The sequence below is a fragment of the Chaetodon trifascialis genome, chromosome 3 (assembly GCF_039877785.1).
Source record: "Chaetodon trifascialis isolate fChaTrf1 chromosome 3, fChaTrf1.hap1, whole genome shotgun sequence".
NCBI lineage: Eukaryota > Metazoa > Chordata > Actinopteri > Chaetodontiformes > Chaetodontidae > Chaetodon > Chaetodon trifascialis.
Window position 1 is genome coordinate 11908893 of NC_092058.1, and position 21122 is coordinate 11930014.

Sequence of the window (21122 nt, forward strand, 5' to 3'; positions counted from 1 at the left end):
GAGATGTGCTGAATGCTTGATATTTTGTTATCTCCGCAGTGCCTTTGAGAGTACACATCATCCCAACAGACAATCAGGATTCACACTTAGCAAATGTCATATCAGTTCATGTTTAGTTCGTGTTGACTGTGAAGGCAACAGCTAACACTAGACATTATTAACCCCAGAAAGATGAGTGTGTTTTTATTGTTTGAGGAGGAAGCTGAGAGTTCGAATTTCTTGAAAGTGAGAAATCCAATCCGTATTCCAGAGCTGGAACGGTGTGCAAAACAAACAAAACAGAATGTGATCATTTGCTATTCCTTTTTAACATGCGCTCAACTGAAAACAGTACAAAGACAATACATTTAACGTCTTACCTCATCAGCTTCATTGATATTTGTAAATATTTGCTTATTCTGAATTTGACGCAGCAACACGTTTCAAACAAGTTGGGACAGGAGCAATAAAAGGCTGGGAAAGAAGGAAGGTAACAGGTTGATTGGTAGCAGGTGATAGTATCATGATTGGGTATGAAAGGGGCATCATGGAAAGTCATCCACAGGCAAGGATGGAGCGATAACAGTGCGTGATGATGAAACAGCTTCTTTTTGATAATACAAGATTGTGAGCCAAACCATATAGAAATACATATACATGCACCCACAAAGAAATAAGACTGTCTAGATGAGACGCAGGTGTAATAAAACTTGGTGTTGTCTTTGGCGTTGCTTTAATGCTGCTACTTTGACACATGAAAAGACTATTTTTACTTTCCAGACAGGATGTGTTGATATTTGCTGCAGGCTACTTCCTTGGACTCTTCCCAAAGGAAATGCATCATGATTCGCACCTCACAAATCCACATTTTTCTTAAGCTGAGACATAGCTGTTGGCATACCCCCGAGATAAAGCAGTCCTCTTTATGTCCTGCACAAACACTGGCACCGCTCAGGCGCACGTTGGCGTGGGTGGACATGCCGCTCTAAGACAGCTGGTGAGCCATATAGCTGGAGCAGGTGGCCCTTCAGGTGAGGAAGCAAATGAATGATATGCAAAAGACTCCTGAAACCAGGTCAGCAGCCCAAATTCGCTCTATGCTTTAATATGACGCTTGCTGAGCGAACCTGTTCGCACCCACTCAGCACTGATGGAGTCCATAGCAGCTGTGCGTTTCTGGAAGACAGCTGGCACTGTTTGGCGCTCTGCATGCTGAGTTTGGAGGAATTCATGATGTTACCATGGTCCCTTGTTACTGCTGTCCCCATCTCCCACATTAATAATCCACGCAGCACCTGCCCTCACCTCTCACCCACGCAGGATTTCCATTGAATGTCTCAGCTGTAAATAAAAGTTAAGAGATTTAAAGAGATGTTTTACACACGTGTAAAACTTAAACTTCAGAATTGATCGACCCCCGGCAGCTTTTTTTATATCACTAATGTCCAGATTTCACTGGGTTCAAGGAATCCCCCCCCACTGCTAACACTGTGCCTGTAATTAACTGCACAGTGAATCATACAGTGAATCACAGCACTGCGGATCATAATGCGCCACCTCCATAAGGTGAAAAAACCCTGCCAGTAAAAATCTTTATGGCTGAAACTGTTCAGTGGTGGATCATATAAACTCCAAAGTCTGTGTTCAGTCTAGAGCTGTGGGAGAGAGGAGAGAGAGAGAGAGAGAGAGAGAGAGAGAGAGAGAGAGAGAGAGAGAGAGAGAGAGAGAGAGAGAGAGTTTTTCTTTGCAAGTCCAGCCTCTGTCCTTCACTCGTTTTCTGACCCGGAATACAGGCTGGGATTCACGCACGAACCAAGTAAGTCTGAAACTCTCACGGTGATGCTAAAACTTAAACGATCAACTTTTAATATGACAGCTGACAAAAAGCCATTTCACTGCGGTTACAGCCTCTATGCATGTGTTGACTGATGAAAGTTTTCATGTGAGATGATCCCGACGCGGCTCCACAGGTGGTTCCTGCGCACCGACTTGTAGGATTTGGCACGACAGCCATTATTCATTTTGATAGATGGTCTGCAGGTCTCTACAGGGCAAAAGATATCACGACTGATCTGTGTTCCCGCTCTTTGTAATGAAATCAGAGAGGCAGCGGTCATTACTGATCATCATGAACAATTAGCCAAGTGCTGGTTGAATATCGTGCCCTTCTCTTGAGCGATAAGAAGTGCGTCGCTCACACGCAGCAAACAGGTTATGGTTATGGTTTCTCTCTGCTGTCCCGTCGTTGTTTATCTTGTTATTCTTTGCGAATTCAGTGAGTAATAAGGTTCTTAAATATTTGTGTTGCGGAGGCAGTTCATGTATAAACACTGAGGGTATAAACAGAGCGAGGGAAATGTCACAGATTTCAGATGCAGATTCAAAGCCAAAGAGATTGTAGCAAAGCACAACAAACAAGTGTCTACTAATCGAGTGGCATCAAATAAAGTGGAATGTGTGAGGCTCAAAATATTTTACTTTATAAGACACACCTAGCTAGAAACTGCCTTAATAATTCGTGGTGTAGAATTAAGGTGCTGAAACAGTCTTCGGAGATTTTGCTCCATGCTGACATCGTGGCTGCAGATCAGTCGGATGCGCATCCACGATGCCAGTCTCCGGTTCCACCGCATCCCACTGCTGCCCTGCTGGGCTGAGGTGTGGTGACTGTGGAGGCCATCTGAGCACAGTGAACTTAATCGCTGTCATGCTCAGGAAACCAGTTTGAGATGATTTGAGCTTTACTGTGACACGGCGCGTTAACCTGCTGGAAGCAGATGTTTGGAGATGGGCACAGTGAGGTCTGAAGGGATGGACGCGTGGTCAGCTACTATACTCAGTGAAAAGGAGACTCATCAGTCCAGGAAACGTTTTTTCAGCTTTCTATTGTCCGGTTTTGGTGAGGCTGAGACAATTTGTGCCCCAGTTTCCTGTCAGCTGACAAGCGTGGTCTTCACCCGGTGGTCCCCAGCTGCTCCGGCGCTGGACGTGCTGTGCGTTCAGAGATGCTTTTCTGCAGTTGCAGCCACTGACTGTTTGAGTTGCTGTTGCCCAGTGGTGGAATGCAACAAAGTACATTTACTCAAATACCTTACTTACTGTTAGTACACATTTGAGGTACCTGCACTTTGCTTAAATCTTTTCATACATCCCACTTTATACTTCACCATATTTCACTTCCATTATCTGACAGATTCATTTGCAACTAACTTCATAAATTAAGATCCATGAATCCTCATAGATGGAGAGGAAATGTAACTATTTTGATATTAATATTTCATGGTTTCAGTTTCACAAATGTAAAGATTTTCTTGTTATTTTCTTCTTCTTTTTTTTTTTTTTAAGTCATATTGAGGTTTGGACTGTTGGTTGGACAAAACAAACATGGTGAAGGTGTCACTGTGGACTGAGAGCAGTTCTCACTATTTTCTGAATTTGTACAAAACCAAACAAACAGTTGATTAACATAGAAAATATTAAGCAGATCCATAATGAAAATAATCCACTAACAGTCACATGTGTACTTTTATTTTTCATATTTTCCTGATTATATTTACATACTTTCACTTCAGTGATATTTTCAATGCAGGACTTTTACTGTCACAGTGTGGTATTAGTACTTTTACTGAAGTAAATAACCTTAATAGTTCTGTTGCCTGTCTGTCTGGCCATTCTCCTTCCTCTGCCATCAACACAGCATTTTCACTCAAAAAATCCTCACGCTCACTGGATAATTTCTCTTATATCTGATCTTTCTCTGTAAGATGGTTGTTGTGCATGAAAATCCCAGTAAGTCAGCAGTTTTTGAAATACTCAAACCTGTCAAAGTCACTCGAATCACCTTTCTTCCCCCTTCTGACATTTAATTTCATCCTCAGTTTACAGTCTTGCTCCCATCAGTGTCTCCACTTGATTTAATGATGAAGCTGGAAGTCTGTGGAGACTCATCATCTGTCATTCAGCATCCACAGGATAGGCTCGTCTAAGATTTACAGCCTCTCTGGCTTATTCATCTGTTGAATCTGTCTAACGTGAAGATGGGGTGATGACAGCAAGCAAGTTTTCAATTTCCCAACATTTCCCAATTTTAAAATCAAAACCACAATGACAGTTAGAGTGAGTCAATCACTGATGATGTCTGCTGAAAACCTTTCAGCCCCCACTGCTGTTGAAGCATCTCCCGCTAATCATTAAGCCCACGTGAGCTTGGTGGATTTTTTTCCTCTCTCCTCCTGAGTGTGTTTGTCATCAGTGAGTAAGCAGACGCAGATATACAGAAAAAAAAAGACAGATTGATTGATCGACAGATTAGATTAACAGTTTCCTTCCTTCCTCTCTCTGTCGTCAATCATTAAGATTTAGATTTTTGGCAAACCTCATACATTTAGCTGTTTGTTGTACACTCAGACAAGAGGATTTTGATTTTTACATTGGCTTCATTGATCGCAGCACTTTGAATAAATTCTAGCATCTCCTAGTTTTTTTTTTGTGGTGAGGCTTTACTTGACATGCGTGGGATGTGACGTCTTATTGGCCAAGTGCACGCGGGATGATTGGCTTTTGGAGGAGGAAAAAAAAAAAGGTCTACGTCATGTTTAACACTTAGGTTTGAATCTGAAGGTCTTGAAAAGGCCAGATGACTTGTTCCAATTCACAGATTAACCACAGAAGGAGAAGTCTGCACAAGCTATGCACAGAAACGCCCACCTGCCTCCATGGCAACGGTTTATTTCAGTCTACTCTCTTAAAAGTCGATACCCGAAACAGTGGAGATAAGTGCTTTTCCTGCAGTACATTGAATGTTTGAATGTGAGGCGTCTTGCCGTGCTTTGCAGACTCGTTTGATCAGAAATGGTGTCATGTAGGATTTAATGAAACCTAAGACACAGAGTCCATCACACAACACCGGCAGCATGTCAGCGCCGTCTTTCCTCCAATCACAGTTTGTCCACTGCTGTGTCATTGATGGGATTTGCCACTTTCCCTTTATGTGAGTGTTGAAGAAAGCCAGCTGGACAGTGAAAAAGAAAGAGCAAGAGAGATTTTAGCCTATTAATACTGTGGATCCAAATCAGAAAAGTAAACAGAGTACAGCAGCAGGTGTGGAGATGTATTTAAGTTTCTTTACACGGGCACTTGTTTCTGAGCCCTCCAGACATTTTTCTTTCTTTGAACAGATTGTGTCTAATATGGCTTTTCCACAAAACAAGTTAACACAATCACTCAGAAGTGGAAATGAGCTGAGTACAGTCACTCAAGTACTATGCTTAATTTTACTTGAGTAATTCCATTTAATGTTATTTACACTTCTACTCCACAACATTTAGAGGGAAATATAACAGTTTACTCCACTGCATTTAACAGCTGTAAGGTGAGATGAAACTATTGGTCCCACATCGTGGAAATTATGTTGTTACAGACAGTATAGAAATGTTTATACTCTATAAAAATAGAGTATAAAAATAATACTGCCTTGAGAAGGATGGCTCAGTTTTTCAATGGAACATTTTGAATTGCACATGAGTAAGATATGGGTGATAAATACAGTGATTTTGTGCTAATAATAACCAGTTACTTCTCAGATAAAAATTTTACATACTAGCTGTGTGTAGCTGGGGTCCCTCATCACATTTCAGATGTCTCTGAGTTGTAAGCTGTTCCACCAGAGACATATTTCCCCTCACCACCGTCTCAGATGCTTTCATTTAGATTTATACAGCAGTATTTAATAACATGTCAGCCACTGGGGCCATTTTTCTGCTTAATTAGTACTTTTACTTTTGATACTCTAAGTACATTTTGCTGATAATACTTCTGTACTTTCATTTAATTACCATTAAAGGAGTATTTTAAATGTATGTATTGGTACTTTTACTTAAGTAAAGGATCTGAATATTTCCTCTGCCATGACAATTTCATCCACCCTTTCTTCCTCGCTGAAAAATCCAAACTTTAACTGCTGGACACAAGACGTCTCCTATTTGACTTAAACATTTATCCTCAGTGTGTATGTGCACAGGAGGCTTCAGGTTCCTTCATCTTACTTGTGTAAGTGGCATATTGGACGACGATTGCCTTCCAAATGAGCTATTATGTCACAGAATCACACTCAGACAGACATGTCTTAAATTCAAACTCAGAAACTTTCCTCCTGCCGCTGATGAATAGAAATGTCTTCTTGTGCCAAACAGTGACGGTCAAACATTAAGACAAGAAAGTGACTGTGTAACTCATTTGAATGTTTTTTCTTTATGTTTTCCAGGTGTCAGCACTCTGGATTTATATGACAAACGGACTAACGAGACAACAGACTAACGCCGTTTCCCGTATTTAAAGGTTTATCTTTAAAGATAAAGGCCCAGTGGACGTTAGCTGAGTAAATACACCTTCCTCATCTGATTAAATCTACTGTTCCACACAGGCTGATACTGAAAGACACACTGGTCTGCAGTTTTCCACGATGTGACTGGGTCTAGAGGTGACCATCTCACCTACCATGATGGAATCTGGTCTGTCTCCCTCCACAGACCCTCCTCACCTCAAAAGCTACACCAACAACAGCAACAACAGTTGGAGCGTCCTCCTCGATGGTGACTCACTGAGGAGCAATCACACCCTGACCCTCAATGACCGCCTCCATAACGCCCTGCTCGGGGTCTCTCTGGGACTTCTGTCGCTCCTCACAGTCATGATGAACCTGCTTGTTCTCTACGCCGTGAAGAAAGAGAAGAGCCTCCACACCGTCGGGAACCTCTACATTGTCAGCCTGTCTGTGGCGGATCTCATCGTGGGGGCCACAGTTATGCCTCTAAACCTGGTGTATTTGTTGGAGGATGAATGGAAGCTGGGACGGGCCGTCTGCCAGTTCTGGCTAATCATGGACTATGTGGCGAGCACAGCCTCGATTTTTAGCCTTTTCATCCTCTGTTTGGATCGCTACCGCTCTGTCAGACAGCCGCTTAAGTACATGAAATATCGAACGCGGGGAAAAGCCAGTGTGATGATTTCTGGAGCCTGGCTGCTGTCGATGATGTGGATTATTCCCATTTTAGGATGGAGGTCTTTCACTCATGTGGACCTCAAACCTGAGGAGGAGAACAAATGTGACACAGATTTCCGCTTCGTCACATGGTTTAAGGTTATCACTGCCGTCTTCAACTTCTATGTACCTTCAATTTTGATGCTGTGGTTTTACACGCACATCTATTTGGCAGTAAGGCAACATCTCAGGGACAGAGAGAGAATCATTCATCCGACCGATTCATTCGGGGAAAATCAGAATGGACAGAATGTTCAAACGCCTGTGAAAAGTGACTCCAAATCACCCAAAAGGGAATGTGAGGTTCCACTGAAACTTTCCAAAAAACAATGCCTGCTGGACCAGAACACTCTTGATCAGATGTATTCCCTCGAGGATGCTGATAAAACTAAAACTGCCTCATCCAGATCGCACAGAAAAATTGGTGTGAAGTGCCAGCAGACTTCATTTCTTGCCATCACAACAAAACGACTAAGAATGGCAAAGAAGGCCAAACGGAGCTCCTTCTCTCCTGAGGAGAAGCAGTCGGCCGATGTGACTGCCCTGAGTCGAGCCCCGGTGCCACAGGAGGTCAAGTACTCAGAGGGGAATACCGAGAACAAACTTCAGGCATCCTTAAATGAATGTCACATCACAGTGCCAAACTCAGTGAGCGGCGTCTGTGATATCAGTCAGGTTTCAGACATGCAGAGATACACCTCTGTGCTCTACAACAACTACGACCCCAGTCAAGCTCTGCCCTGGACTGAGGAAAGGGTCGAAGATGCCAAATTGGACCCGGCGAATACAGTGACCCTGAGACAGACTTGGCAAAGGTTTATTGACCAATCACGTCAGCGTATCCAAAGCCTGAGGATCCACAAAGAGCACAAGGCTGCCAAGCAGTTGGGCTTCATAATCGCGGCATTCATGCTGTGTTGGATACCGTACTTCATAGTCTTCATGGTCACGGCGTTCTGCAGAGAGTGCGTGCACCATGACCTTCACATGTTTACCATATGGCTAGGTTACATCAACTCTACTCTCAACCCTTTTATATACCCGCTGTGCAATGGGAACTTCAAACGAGTCTTCAAGAATATTCTGAACATTCGTTTGTGACAGACAGAGAACAAAACCAGAGGTGTCTACATGCTGCTGATGTTCACGGATAAGAAGAGAACAACTGATGCGTCATTAAATGTCTGAAACACCCGTGCATGGGTGAGCTTTTTACGTGTAGCTTCTACTGTAAATGTACTTTGAGTGTAAGTTGTTTCTGTTTGCTCTTATTTTTGTAACTTACTGCCCGCTGGTTCACACACACACACACACGCACGCACACACACACACACACACACACACACACACACACACACACACACACACACACACACACACACACTCATAGCAGCAGTTGATGATCATGTCTGAATTTAATGTTATTTATTTTGTCTATGATATGCTAATGATAATAAAGAGCGTCTTGGACCAGAAACCTTTTAAATTAAAAGAATTTGATCTCTCACCTTCAGAAACAGGAGTTTGAGTCTCTGGTCCAGAAAAGAGGAAAACTATGTCAAAAATGTGTTTTTAAAGAAAATCGTTCTATTCATTTATTTTTGTGCACTACTAATGCACTGACAGAAGCAGAGATGTGACAATGCTACAGGATGATCCGGAAATATTTCACATTTTACAAGCACTGCCATGCATTTCTGAGTATTTGTCACTTTGTTTTCTCATCATTAAAACACAATATGGGACATTAGCTGTGCTCTCTAATGTCATTCCAGGAAAAACACAAATCTTGCCAAGTGTCTGCTGAACTGTAACCACAGGGAAGGCTGATCTGGGATCTGTCCAGTTGCTCTCTTATTTCACCCTTCTTTTTTTTTAGATTTTTTAAACTTGCAAGCTTTAAATGATTTCATTCCACCTTAACAATCGTAATCTATAGAAATATCTGATCTTGTTTCACTTGATTGTGGTTTGTCTGGTCTTTATTATCATCAAGTTGATTTGATGAGTGTATCATCAAAGATTTAATATGGAGAAAAACTAAAAGTAAAAGTAACTTACTTTCACACACTTTTCTATTCTACGATGTGATGTAGCGCCTCTTTTTAATGTCATTAGCTAAAGAGCATCAAATATCGTTCCACACTCCAGTGGAAAAGCAACCATAACTTGATTCATGAAATGCATTTGTATTCATTAAAGATTTGGAGCAAACACACAAAGTACAACCATCAGGCTTAAGAGACGAAGCACAGGAAAGGTTACGTCTGCAATCCTGTGATTTTCACCATTCCCAGAATATCCATTCAAATGACGTGTTCAGATCTTCAAAAACAGTTTGTCATGTTCAATAAATCCCATTTTTTCATGTCAGAGGCCCATTACTTTATTTCAGATTCTTAACATGTGAATCATATCGCACAGTGTATGTAAAGTCGAGGCCGGAATGCGTTAAACTGCCATGACAACAAAATCTCCATGAAGAAACCCATAATGTGTCCAGTAAACACAGACGGGTTGATGAGTCACAACTTAGCCAAATCAAACAAATCAGAGGGGGGTGGAAGTGAGCAGGAAGAGGTGATGATGTGAACAGATGAAGCACACGTGTATGATTGCACTCTCATCTCTACAGAACATCTTTGTCAACAAGATGGAGCCAGTGTGAGGCTGGCATACAGAAAAAACAATGACGTTTCAGATGTTGTTTTTAAATTTACTCACAGCTCAAAGCCATCACGTCCTGGTAGTAGATATGAAAAACAGCCCTCATCTTCCAGTGAGGTAGTTTCTCTGTCCCACTGTGACAATTCTCTCATCATGTGGCCACCGAATGTTTTGATAGTCATGTCGATCTCATGGACATTTCTGCTATAATGGATTTTCAGTTTGGAGACTTTTCACAAGCAGTTCTGGCTGCTGTCCGGCCTCATTGAACTCCCCCAGAGTTTTATTATGGACAAGAGAAAGCAAAGGTCTCTGTCTAGTATTTAATTTAATGATGTTGTTTTCAATTATGCTGTTGTGACTGCCAGCGCTCACCTATCATTTGAGTGATAGCAGCATATATATGCAGTAAAGCTGAGGCTTTGGGGGCCCTTAGAGGTGTGGGGTCCCTTTGCCCAATTGTTATTCCAACCTTGGCTACATATACCTTTATATTACTTAATCTACAGTACTGCACTTCGTAAATACACTGCAATTAAGTCAGTTTTATAGTATTTATGTAGCCCCGAATTACAATTTTTTTCCTCAAAGTGCCTTACAATCTTCACAACATCCAACAAAATTCACACAATGAGTTTAAAGTGGGCGCAGTCTGTCCACACAAACCAATATGTGGCACAGTCCTGTGTTTTCATCGTAGCTGAAGGAAAACCGCCAACAGGAAACAGCCTTCTGCTGGTTGTAATCATGGCAACAGTGAAAACATTACCAGCACAGTGACAGTTGACTGATAAATCTAATACTTCTCTGTAGGTCAGAATAGAAGCTAAGCACTGTTAGTTGTACAAATAGGGCCTGCACATGCACATTTGCCAAAACCAACACGAATGGTAATAAAAAATGTGGAAACCAGAAATACAGGCCAAAAGCCCAGTCAAAATAAGATCCATTGTAAAAACAATTTAATTTGGTAAGTGTCAGAGCGGTTAGCTTAGCTTTTTTTTACGCCAGCTGTACTTCAATGCCAACTCTAACAGTGCTGTAGTACATTACCTGGCAGAAGAAATAAATATCCTTGTCTCATTCTTCATGTTATGGCGAAGAAACCACAGGCTGGCATTAATATAAATGTTTTTACACCATACAACCCCTATTACTTTAATTACTTGCAGCACAGACGTGCATAACATAGTGGTCCTAGGGGCTCGAGCTCTTCCGCTAACATGTGCCCTTGACCAGACAAACAGAATTGTCATTCGTGGAATTGTTATCGCCATCAACTTCAGCTTTTAATGAGTGAATTAGGGGGGACTTCTGCACTCTTTGAGCAGGAGGAGAGGTGTTCCTCATTATTTGTGCTAAATTTATGGTGGGTGATTTAAAGTTGTTTTTCCATATTTTCCTAAAACTGAATCGCTCATTAAGCAGACAACTGCACAGCACGCCAAACTGAGACTGTTTGAGGCATTTGTCTAAGTGGTCAGTGTTAGCTTTGAACTCTTTTCTAGTTTTTATTCATCCATGGTCCCTCAAAATGTCTCTTTACACATGTGTGCTAGTGGTCTCTTTCATGGATTTCTGTGGTGTGTAGTGACTGTAGCACATTGTATGTACAGTAGCTTGATCTCACATGATGTTTGCACTTACTTGTAGAATAATGAAAAACACGGACCTTTAAACCACTCTAAAGGGGTCCAGTTTTATTCTAATGAAATGTGACTTATGCGAGTCTGTTTGAAGAATGCGCCTCGATTTGATCACACAAAATGAAGAGGAGGTATTCTACTGGCAGTGAAAAAACTGAGAAATTAAAACAGGACAATGGTAAGTGTGATAAAGAGACTGTCAATCAGCTGTTTGATGTGCCAAGGGAAATGTTACATTATTCAAATTGTTGTCTTTTTATTTCATTTATATGGCTTTGAGTGGGTTAGAGGGGTCCAACTTGATATTCTGAATGTATGTCTCAGACTCAACAACTGCTCTGACCAGGGTGAATTACAGCTAAGGAAAACTATTATGAAACTCTTACACTTACACTAACCAAAATAATTTACCTTAATAATTTAACACTTATTACACCTAGAAACACATCAACAACACAAAAGCTACTGAGAAGGACTAATTTGTGCCTGTGGTTGATTCATGAATGCAACGTAAATCCATCATTTTAAAAAAGTGCATAAGGAGAGCAACACAAACAGGTTTGACCGGAATATCAGTGTCCGCCTTCATGAAGCTCACTGTCAGGATCTGTTGCCTTGTTTAACTGCTTAAAGTGGTTCATAGAACATCACTGAACTGAACCTGGCCGAGTTAAGGTTCAGTAAATTCACTGCCCACAGTGGTAAATCAGTTTCTGAGTGTTTTATTCCATCATTTCACAACAACAGTCCATAAATCCACCTGACACTTAAATGTATGCCTATGCTTTAGCTGTAAGATACAAAGTTCAGTGGTTTATGACACTTAAGTTAAATATTTGCAACTGTTACTGTAGCTCGATGTAGGTGTGACCCAAATATTCTGTGCTGTTGAAAGTGGTTACATTAGGACTGTCCCATCCCATGACTTAAAAAGCTGTTTAAAAGAAGACCAATGGTAATTTGTTTGTTTGTTTGCTTGTTTTATCAATATATACATTTGTATTTGAATACTTGCAGGTAACAAAAGAAAAAAGTAATCAAAGGTTGTAACCCTAACCCTATCAAATTTTATTTTAAGTGGGCTGGGAAATAAAATACACTGAATGTATAATTTAAGTGTTTCGAATTAATACAAAAAAACATATTTTCCAGATTTCATGACCTCCTTTGGCCCTAGTCCTTGGAGTTTCTTTTTGTGCCCTCAGCTATATATAGCTTTCCTAATCGTAAAATAAATAAATAAAAAAAACTAAACTGCCTAGAAAAGTAAGAGTAAAAGCTGCTGGGGTTTGCGTGCATTCCTGAATTTGAACTCAAACCGTGCGTTTTTTCCCAGCAGTACACTTTAGAGACGGTCCCTAATTCATTGGCGCACAGTCTCGTGTCTTGGTGGAGCTTTTTCTCATTTACAGGAGACCATCGCAGTGAAAATGAGCTCGTAGCAACTTTCCCACATTTCCGAAATTAGGGACTCTTCCTGTTTAAATACTTCTTCGTTTCGTTTGTGGGTTCACTTGCTTAAACCTGGTACGGATGTTGCAAACTATAACGTCAGTTCTCGGTAGCTTGCACCCTTAACAACCGTACGTGTCCGTTCAGTCCGACATGAAAAGAAACGGCGCCTATAAGTTTTTGTCAGTTTTCTCCTGCTTCATCGTTTGCGCCTTCTTGTTTGTATTTTGGTTCTTTATATTTTACTCAATGGTACATGCACCATAAAGCACAGACTTAGACTTATGTAGTAGCTAAGCTAGCTGGCTGGATATCTACCCAGAGTGCATTGCTTTATTGACAAGCCCCGTGATCACATGATCAACGTGACCAGGAAGTAAGGATTTCTGGTAAGTGTACAAAGCTGGGCTTGTTGCTGTTTGACAAATGAACGTAATGTGTGGCGTGTTTAGCGTTATCGCAGTTTATCTGGTTTGCAATGCATTTATGTCATAATATTGTGATTTTTAGTCATTGGAGATGCTCGTTCTGTGTAAATAAATGTTAGAGCAGCTGAGGCTGTGAAAGCTTCTGCTTCCACTGTGTGGTCTCTGTTATGTTACTGAAAGGTGTGAAAGTCCTGAAAAAATAAATAAATAAATAAATGAGGAATTTGAACATACATTACCTTACCTGAAATACTAAAGAAGACCTTTAAAGTGTCGACGAGTTAGAGGTCTTGGTGCGAAGTTTTTGCCAATCAAAAATGATCCCAATAACATAAGACTCGTTGCATTTCTAGTTTATATAAACAGCGAAAATATGTCAAAATGTTGACGTCAGTCGTGTTAGATGTTATCAGGTGGCATAGCAATTGTATAGTAAGCTTGTATCTATTATAGGCGAAGCCATATATTACTTTTGAGATTAAGTAATGAGTAATTTATTCTGAAATATGCTAGAGCTAATGTCAAATGATTATCACAGGGGCCAAAGAAATGTGAAATTGTATATTTGATTTGCCAGCTGAAGTCTTCAATGATGTGTTTCTCTCCATGGATCAATAAAGCATTGTCTTACCATATCTTGCCATATCTGTCTTATGGTATAATATCTTATTGATGATGACTAAAACATTTATTTGTCAAAATAAAGTAAATTTTATGTACCATCTCAGAAAATATCATGGTTTCACGGCATATGATACGATGTGCTATGAAGTCTAAAATTTTCTATTCTGAAATGTGTTTTGCTCCGTAAATGGTTGGTGGCATTGAATTTGTGGTGTGGCTGGAGATTATTCACAGCGATCCCAGATGAATGTGGTTTAACGTCATTGATATCATTGTCATTGCAACTGCTGGAGAAACTGTTGTGTGTTGTTGCTGCCAAGTACACACATTAACGTTACAGCCAAGAAATTGGTATCGGCTCCTAAACATACAGAATGTGTCTGGTTTTTTGTCTTGTACACAATTTTTACAGCTAGCATAAATGTAGAATATGTACTGTAAGAATATGTGAGAAATAAATATGCACTAACTGTCTGAGCCTCGTCTGCTTCAAATACGTGCTGGTCCAATCACAAGAGATGTGACGTTGACCGGACCTCTGACCTTAAATAAAAATCAGATGCAGAACTCTGAGTAATAAGTTAATCAGTTGAGAATCCTGGTGTACAATATTATACAATTATTATTATTAATATTATTGTTATTAGTAGTAGTATAGTTGTCAGTTACAATGACCCTTAAAGGAAAGAGAACCGAAGATTTTTTGTGTGTGAACAAATGCTTTATTATATTTTCACAAAATATTATACATATATGGTATTCGATTTTTATTGTGTGTTTATGTTTAGCCTGTTTGTTACTGTGAGTGTAAGCTTCATACCATCAGTGAATGTAAGTCAGGACAGATTATAGAGCCTGCCACTGTTTTGTAACCCACAGCTGTTTCATTTCACAGCTCGTAGTACTTGGCTGCGCGGCCAGTTAGTGAAGTTGTGATGGCATCTGACACCAGTGACGCAGCACCGTCCGCTGCAGACGTCAAGCTGCAGTTTGCTCCCTTCAGCAGCGCTCTGGAGGCAGGCTTCTGGCACCAGCTCACTCAGAAGAAGCTCGACGACTACAGATTGGACGAGAGCCCTAAATGTATCAAAGGATATTACTATAATGGTGAGGGGTCGGACAGAATCATTATGACGATGGCTCTTCAGTTGCTCGTTATTCACTTTTTTTGACATATCTAGACATACAGCATGTAGACAGTATGTTATTTATGCAGTGTCACAGGCATTTCATTATTTACATGTCCCTCTGTCCTGCAGGCGACCCGCTTGGCTTGCCCACTCGCTTGACGTTGGAATTCAGTGCATTTGAAGTGTAAGTATGAAGCTGTGTGTTTCTTTTATAAACCTTGTCCCAACCCTCAGTTATTCTCGTGTTATTTAGTCTTTAAAAGGCGATGGCTAATACAAATGTAACTAAAATGGTTCAGCCACCAACAAAACACAATTCAGTACCGGCCACCACTCTCAAATGAATTGTAATTGCTACAGGCTCTGACAGTGAACAGTGAAAGTTATGAATAGGCTCGTTTCACATAATTTTGTTTCTTCAATTTGTTGGACAATAAACCAGCATTGAATTATTCATCTCTATGTCAAAATCAAGTTCGAGTAAAGTTATACAAAAACTATATATAAAATTTATATACAGGGTCAAAGATTTGGTTTCTTATTCATCTTTTTGGGCCCAGAGATCATGTCGTGTCGATCTCCCTGGCCCTTTTGTTATCACTGTCACTGTTGATGTTAGTTGCTCTGAGTCCTGACTGTCTCTCACTGCGCTCGTTGTGTGCTGCCGGCTGTTCCTGGCACATGCTCACACATCGCAGGGCATTAACAAAAAAAAAACCCAAAAAAACCTGTCTATAGTATTTTGTCCCCTCTTTTTTGTCAATGAAAAAAGAGATTTTGGTAAAGTTTTTTATTTTTAAACTACCTTTTAGCCTGGTCTGGATATTGCACGTTGATATAGTCACATTTAGTGTTTAATGACTTTGTCTTGTCATTGTCTCGTCTTAGTCACGGAACAAAATTAATGCTAATGCAGTTACTACGCTTTCCCTTTTTGAGCTTTTAAACAGTATTTATTCAGGTGGAGAGGAGTTTTCATTGTTGTGGATTAATGAATGACTTTTAGAGTTTATCAGCCAGGTCAGTGTAGGTTTAAAGTCTCCACCAAAACAACTGTGTTCATGTTTATAAAATATAGCATGTTGCACACAAAGCAGTACAGTTGGATTTCATGCCTACGCTTTAATGCAAAGGTCTGATGTGTTTTGCTGGTAGGGATGGTCCGACGCCAGCCCGCTGCTGTCCAGCTATTGGAACGCTGTATAACACCAATACGCTTGATGCCTTTAAGACCACCGATAAGAAGGCTTTGCTGGAGAAAGAGGCCAAAGAGGTAGAAGACATCCAGAGGAAATGTCCTCACTCACGCACACATATTCACGTACAGATGTCAGAAATGGTCACGAATTAAATGCTTCAATGAATGCATTTTTTTCATTTCCTGTTGGTTTATAGATTTGGGATGCTATACAGTCTGGGGCTGCGTTGAAGGACCCGTCCATCCTCTGCAGATTCATTCTGCTGACCTTTGCTGTGCGTATAAACAGGATCTTATGAAACGTGTTCGCTCTACAGCCCTGATTCCAGAAAACTTGCAATGTGTGTGTAAAACACAAATGAACACAGAATGCAGTGATTTGCAAATCCCTTTCAACTTACGTTCAACTGAAAGTCAAATTCTTTTCCCAAATATACAATATACAAACTCAGTTGCTCAGCAGTCTGGGTGGGTATCTGTTGTTGTATTTTTCCCTTCATAATGCACCACACATTTCTAATGTGGGAAAGGTCTGGAGGCTGAAATAAGCAGAGACGTCCCCGAAATAGACATCATCTGGATGGCAGCATGTGTTGCTCCAAAGCCTGTGTCTACCTTTCAGCATTAATGGTGCCTTCACAGGTGTGCAAGTCACCCATGGGCACTAACACACCGCCATACCGTCGCAGATGCTGGCTTTTGACTTTGGCCGTCTTTTTTTCAGGATTTGAAGAAGTACCATTTCTACTACTGGTTCTGCTTCCCCGCTCTGTGTTTCCCAGAGGGAATCAAGATTGTCCAGCAGCCTTCTGTCCTAGACCAAGTTTTCTCAGCAAAACAGGTTGGCTTTTCAGACATTATTATACAACCACTGGCATTAGTATTTTGGCCAGTGCACTTTGACGTCATAGGTGCCTCACCTCATTCCCTTCCCTAAATTCAGAGTTTTCAAAGTTTTGACATAAAAATATTAAAACTACATAAACCACTGCATGATGTTCAGAGTACACGCTGTTCTCCGGTGGTTTCTACTGGCATATGTTGGCCCTGAAATGCAAATATTATTCCCATTTCTTCTTTTCTTGCCCCATAATGGTTGAAATGGTTGCAGTTCTTGATTCAGCTCCTAACAGCATTCTTTAAATCTGCCTGTGCTTTCTGAAACTAAAGCAGGTTACAGAAAAGCGTAATGAAGTGAAATGCATCGTCACTTCTCAGGTTTGCTGATTGAAGGAATGAAAAAGTCCTCATTAAGAGGGAGTCAGAATGACTCATGAACAGTGTGAGGCCAACTGCTGCAGACCACAGCGATGGCAATTTCTCCATCTTCCCCGTTTCTCTTTCTGTTCTCTTTTTCTATGTCGACCTGAAATATTGATGTTATTTAACACCTTGAGAGTTTATAACAGCAGTTCATGAGCTACAAGATGATTTTCCAACTTGACAAAGTTTAATCAGTTCAACACTTAAGCGAAGCCAGAATCTCTATACTTCACTTCACTTCAGTTTCTCTGGCAGACTTTTAGAAATGCTTGCGCAACTTCAGCAGATGCTAGCAAAGGCTACAGATTTTTGTCAGGGTGACCAGTCATATCGTGATTAATGTCGAACAGATCCTGTTCTGACTTGAATTTTCCACTTTGAGGCAACTGCCACCTTAAAAGACCTTCTGTCTCGATTTGAAGCTCATTATAATTTGTAAAATATGCACAAATTAGACTTATTCTGTAAAGCAGAAATGATTTTTAATGATAGTAGCTTGAGAGTGAGGTTCAGGAGGTTGTCTGACAGGCAGTACGAGTGAATAGACACACTAAACAATTACCATATATGTCGCCACTAACAGTCACTAATCACTAACAGCGAGAGTTATCTGTGTAATGAGTGCCATAAAATCTTTTTTATCGATGTCGCGCTGACAGTAAAATATGTCAGATTTATCCTGTTAATGTGGTGGTGGGCCCACTGAAAGAATGAGATTGTGGATACAAGCAGTTAAAATGATTTTCATCCATAAGGTGGCGGCCAGACATCCGGGGTGAGCTCGGAGTGTAAAGTACACAGTACAAAGGTTTCTATGATTATTGCTGACGTCTAATTATTTCTAATCTCAGATCGCAGCCTTGCAGGAGGCCTATGATGGTCTATGTATCAAAAGAGGGACCACTGCGGTTCCTTACTTCCTAATGAAGTACACAGGTGACACAGTTCAGATGGCTCCACTTGGGGACTGGGATACATTCTTCACTGGTGCTAAGAAGGTACTACTTCAGTTTGTTTTAGTTTTTTTTTATTTTTGATCTTTTAAAGCAGCTGTGTTTTATTCGTGTGGCAAAAATTGTCTAAGAAAATGTTCAAAGATTGAAGTAGTGTAAGATTGTTCTGTGCAGAGGTATTAAAAAGAGCTTTTTGTGGCTCATTCCTACCATCAGTTTCAATTGTTATATTATACTCCTTCACACACACTCACACTTTAGTAATGTAAACACTCCTTGTTTGGTTTTTTAGGTCACTGTGGGTGTCTATGATCCGTGTACTCTGTCTCAACATCCGGGCTGGCCTCTCAGAAATCTGCTGGTCCTCATAGCTAACCGATGGTAAGCCCGCTTCTGTGTGTGTGTGTGTGTGTGTGTGTGTGTGTGTGTGTGTGTGTGTGTGTGTGTGTGTGTGTGTGTGTGTGTGTGTGTGTGTGTGTGTGTGTGTGTGTGTGTGTGTGAGTGTGTGTGTGTGTGTGTGTGTGTGTGTGTGTGCTCGTGCATGCTGGGAAAGATGAGGAAGTTCACTAGAGGACTCGTATGTCCTCATTGTGCATTTCAAAACACAAAACACATGCTGTGTTTGTGAACACACACAGTTTCCATCTTCCAATGTTACACTTCATTTGGCACAGAACGACAAAGTCAAAGGCAGGAAATCAGTGCTTAACTAATTTCCTGTCTCTCACTTGTGGGAAACAAACATCGGTGTGAGTGAAGATGCCTGATCTGAACTTCCAGAGTGTTACATGAAGTCAAAAATCAAAGTTTCCTGTGACACTCAGACTGAAAAAAATAACCGTCTGGCTGTTGTGTGGCCACTGTGTTGTCATAAGAGTTTAGCCAGGTTGAGATAAACTTGATGAATTACACTTGTTCCTAGATGCCAGCACTGGCTTGCAGGGCATGACTGCCGCTGTTAAGATTATGCGACTTGTTTACAAAGCTGTTTTTCTGTTTAACAGGGTTCATTTTGTTCAGCATCGCATTCCTCACAGACTTTCCATACATTGCACTGATGTAGTCATCCTTGTCTGTAGACATTTCACAGTGAGGACTTCAATGCAAGCTGCTGAGACTATTTTATCCACCTCAAGATTTCCAATATTACCCCCAATTACCTCAAAAAGAGAAGTTTTTCCACAAAGTTACATGTGTGTTATGAGGGCGCTGTGCTCCTTTGTTGCTAGGCTTCCTAATGGATGCATGTTATCTTTTGTGAAATAGACCATGCAGTGTCGCAGTCTGGGTGAACTACAGTGACTGGTTTAATAACTCATGCGAGACCCATCTGTGGCACATGCACACACACACACACACACACACACACACACACACACACACACACACACACACACACCAGCTGCTGTCTGTGGACACCAGAGGTGCAAACACACAAACTTGGCATGCAGTGTATTTGCAGGATCTTGAAACTCCTGAATCTCGTAAAGCTTTTAGCGAGCCATCGAATGCTCTATTTCTCACCTACTGTATCTTTTCAATAATAATATTGAACATCCGTTGAACATGTGTACGTGGCCTCTGTTCTGCCAATCAAAAGTTAGTAATGATAAGGTAAGGATAGAAATGCGGCTCAAATCTTCGCAACAAAGAAGGAGACTAAACCCCACTTGATAATAATAATAATAATAATAAAGATAAGACAGAACTTCCAGACTTCCAGCTCAGCATCAAATGACGGAAAATAAAGACCGTGGGTTAAACTGTGTTCTGAGATAGCAAGTGGGAAACAATTTCAAATGGCCGGTGCGATAATAGGAAAGCATAAATGAAACGACAATGTTAGTAAATGATGGAAGAGCTTTCTTATCTACGGTGCCTAAAACGGTTCTCTGTTTGCGTCAAATTTAGCAGGCAACAGGCTTACAGATGAAATGTACTCTTGATTATAAACAAGGCTGCACTTCAAGAGCTTATTACCGTCCACATCCCGTATTAGCATTTACGGTTATCTTGTTTCAACCCAAATTAGGGGATGTTTCTCTGGAATACACAGCCAAGACGTCTTTATTTCAGCCACTGTTGTACCATAACAGTGTTCTTGGATGTTTTATACAATCAATTATACTTAATGAAACATGTTTTACAGACGTCTATTTTCATTAAGCTCATTCGAAGACAGACGACACACGTACATACGCAGACAGAGGACAAGGAAAAGCTAAACTGTACAAATTTGTTTTGAGCTTATTCTTAAGAAAATAGATCCTCAAATCAGCTGGAAGGCTGTTTTGTACTCTCGAAGCATCAACAGTGAAGCCGTTATCGACAGATTTTAAAGAAATGTTTGTTCTGCATTCAAAGTTAAGATGAAGCAGGAAGTGCGGATGGATTCACCACAGACCAGTAACTTGATTTTGATGATAACCGTGATGGATTACTAATCTTAAACGAGCAAGCAAGGACTAATCTCTCCCAGTTCATCTTAATAATGTCCGAAAAGGAATGAAAAACGTTTCCACATCACGTCATCAGACTGCGTAATCATCCGTGATCCAAGTTCAGTCGTCTTTGCTCACGCTCAGTTTTTCCTGGCACAAAAATATCTTCATTTCATAATTATTTTTCATTTAAACAAGGAACTCCCAGCGAGGCTGCTTTAGCAATACTGTCCTGAGATGCCAGTGGCTTATCAGCAGCAAATACCTTCAGAGCGTTTAGCTTTCATGCTCTGTGGTCAGAG

General features: G+C 40.7%; 2 protein-coding genes across 3 annotated transcripts in view; both read left to right on the top strand.

The window, feature by feature from the left end:
• Window positions 1–1747: 1747 nt before the first annotated feature.
• hrh1 (histamine receptor H1) lies at window positions 1748–9390 on the top strand. 2 transcript variants are annotated; one of them, XM_070959250.1, is made up of 2 exons: window positions 1748–1795; window positions 6242–9390. In XM_070959250.1, the coding sequence occupies exon 2, from the start codon at window positions 6476–6478 to the stop codon at window positions 8117–8119; it is 1644 nt and encodes a 547-aa protein (XP_070815351.1). In that variant the 5' UTR covers window positions 1748–1795; window positions 6242–6475; the 3' UTR covers window positions 8120–9390. The 2 variants fall into 2 exon arrangements, with proteins under 2 accessions (XP_070815351.1, XP_070815350.1); XM_070959249.1 differs by having other exon boundaries at window positions 1762–1795; window positions 6401–8313.
• A 3281-nt stretch (window positions 9391–12671) lies between these two features.
• atg7 (ATG7 autophagy related 7 homolog (S. cerevisiae)) overlaps window positions 12672–21122 on the top strand; it is a 60914-nt gene continuing 52463 nt past the window's right edge. Inside the window, exons 1-8 of the mRNA XM_070959318.1 lie at window positions 12672–13172; window positions 14731–14942; window positions 15095–15149; window positions 16121–16238; window positions 16361–16438; window positions 16888–17004; window positions 18278–18424; window positions 18672–18760. Coding sequence (XP_070815419.1) covers window positions 14771–14942; window positions 15095–15149; window positions 16121–16238; window positions 16361–16438; window positions 16888–17004; window positions 18278–18424; window positions 18672–18760 — 776 coding nt within the window. The 5' untranslated portion in view covers window positions 12672–13172; window positions 14731–14770. The remainder of the gene's footprint in view (window positions 13173–14730; window positions 14943–15094; window positions 15150–16120; window positions 16239–16360; window positions 16439–16887; window positions 17005–18277; window positions 18425–18671; window positions 18761–21122) is intronic.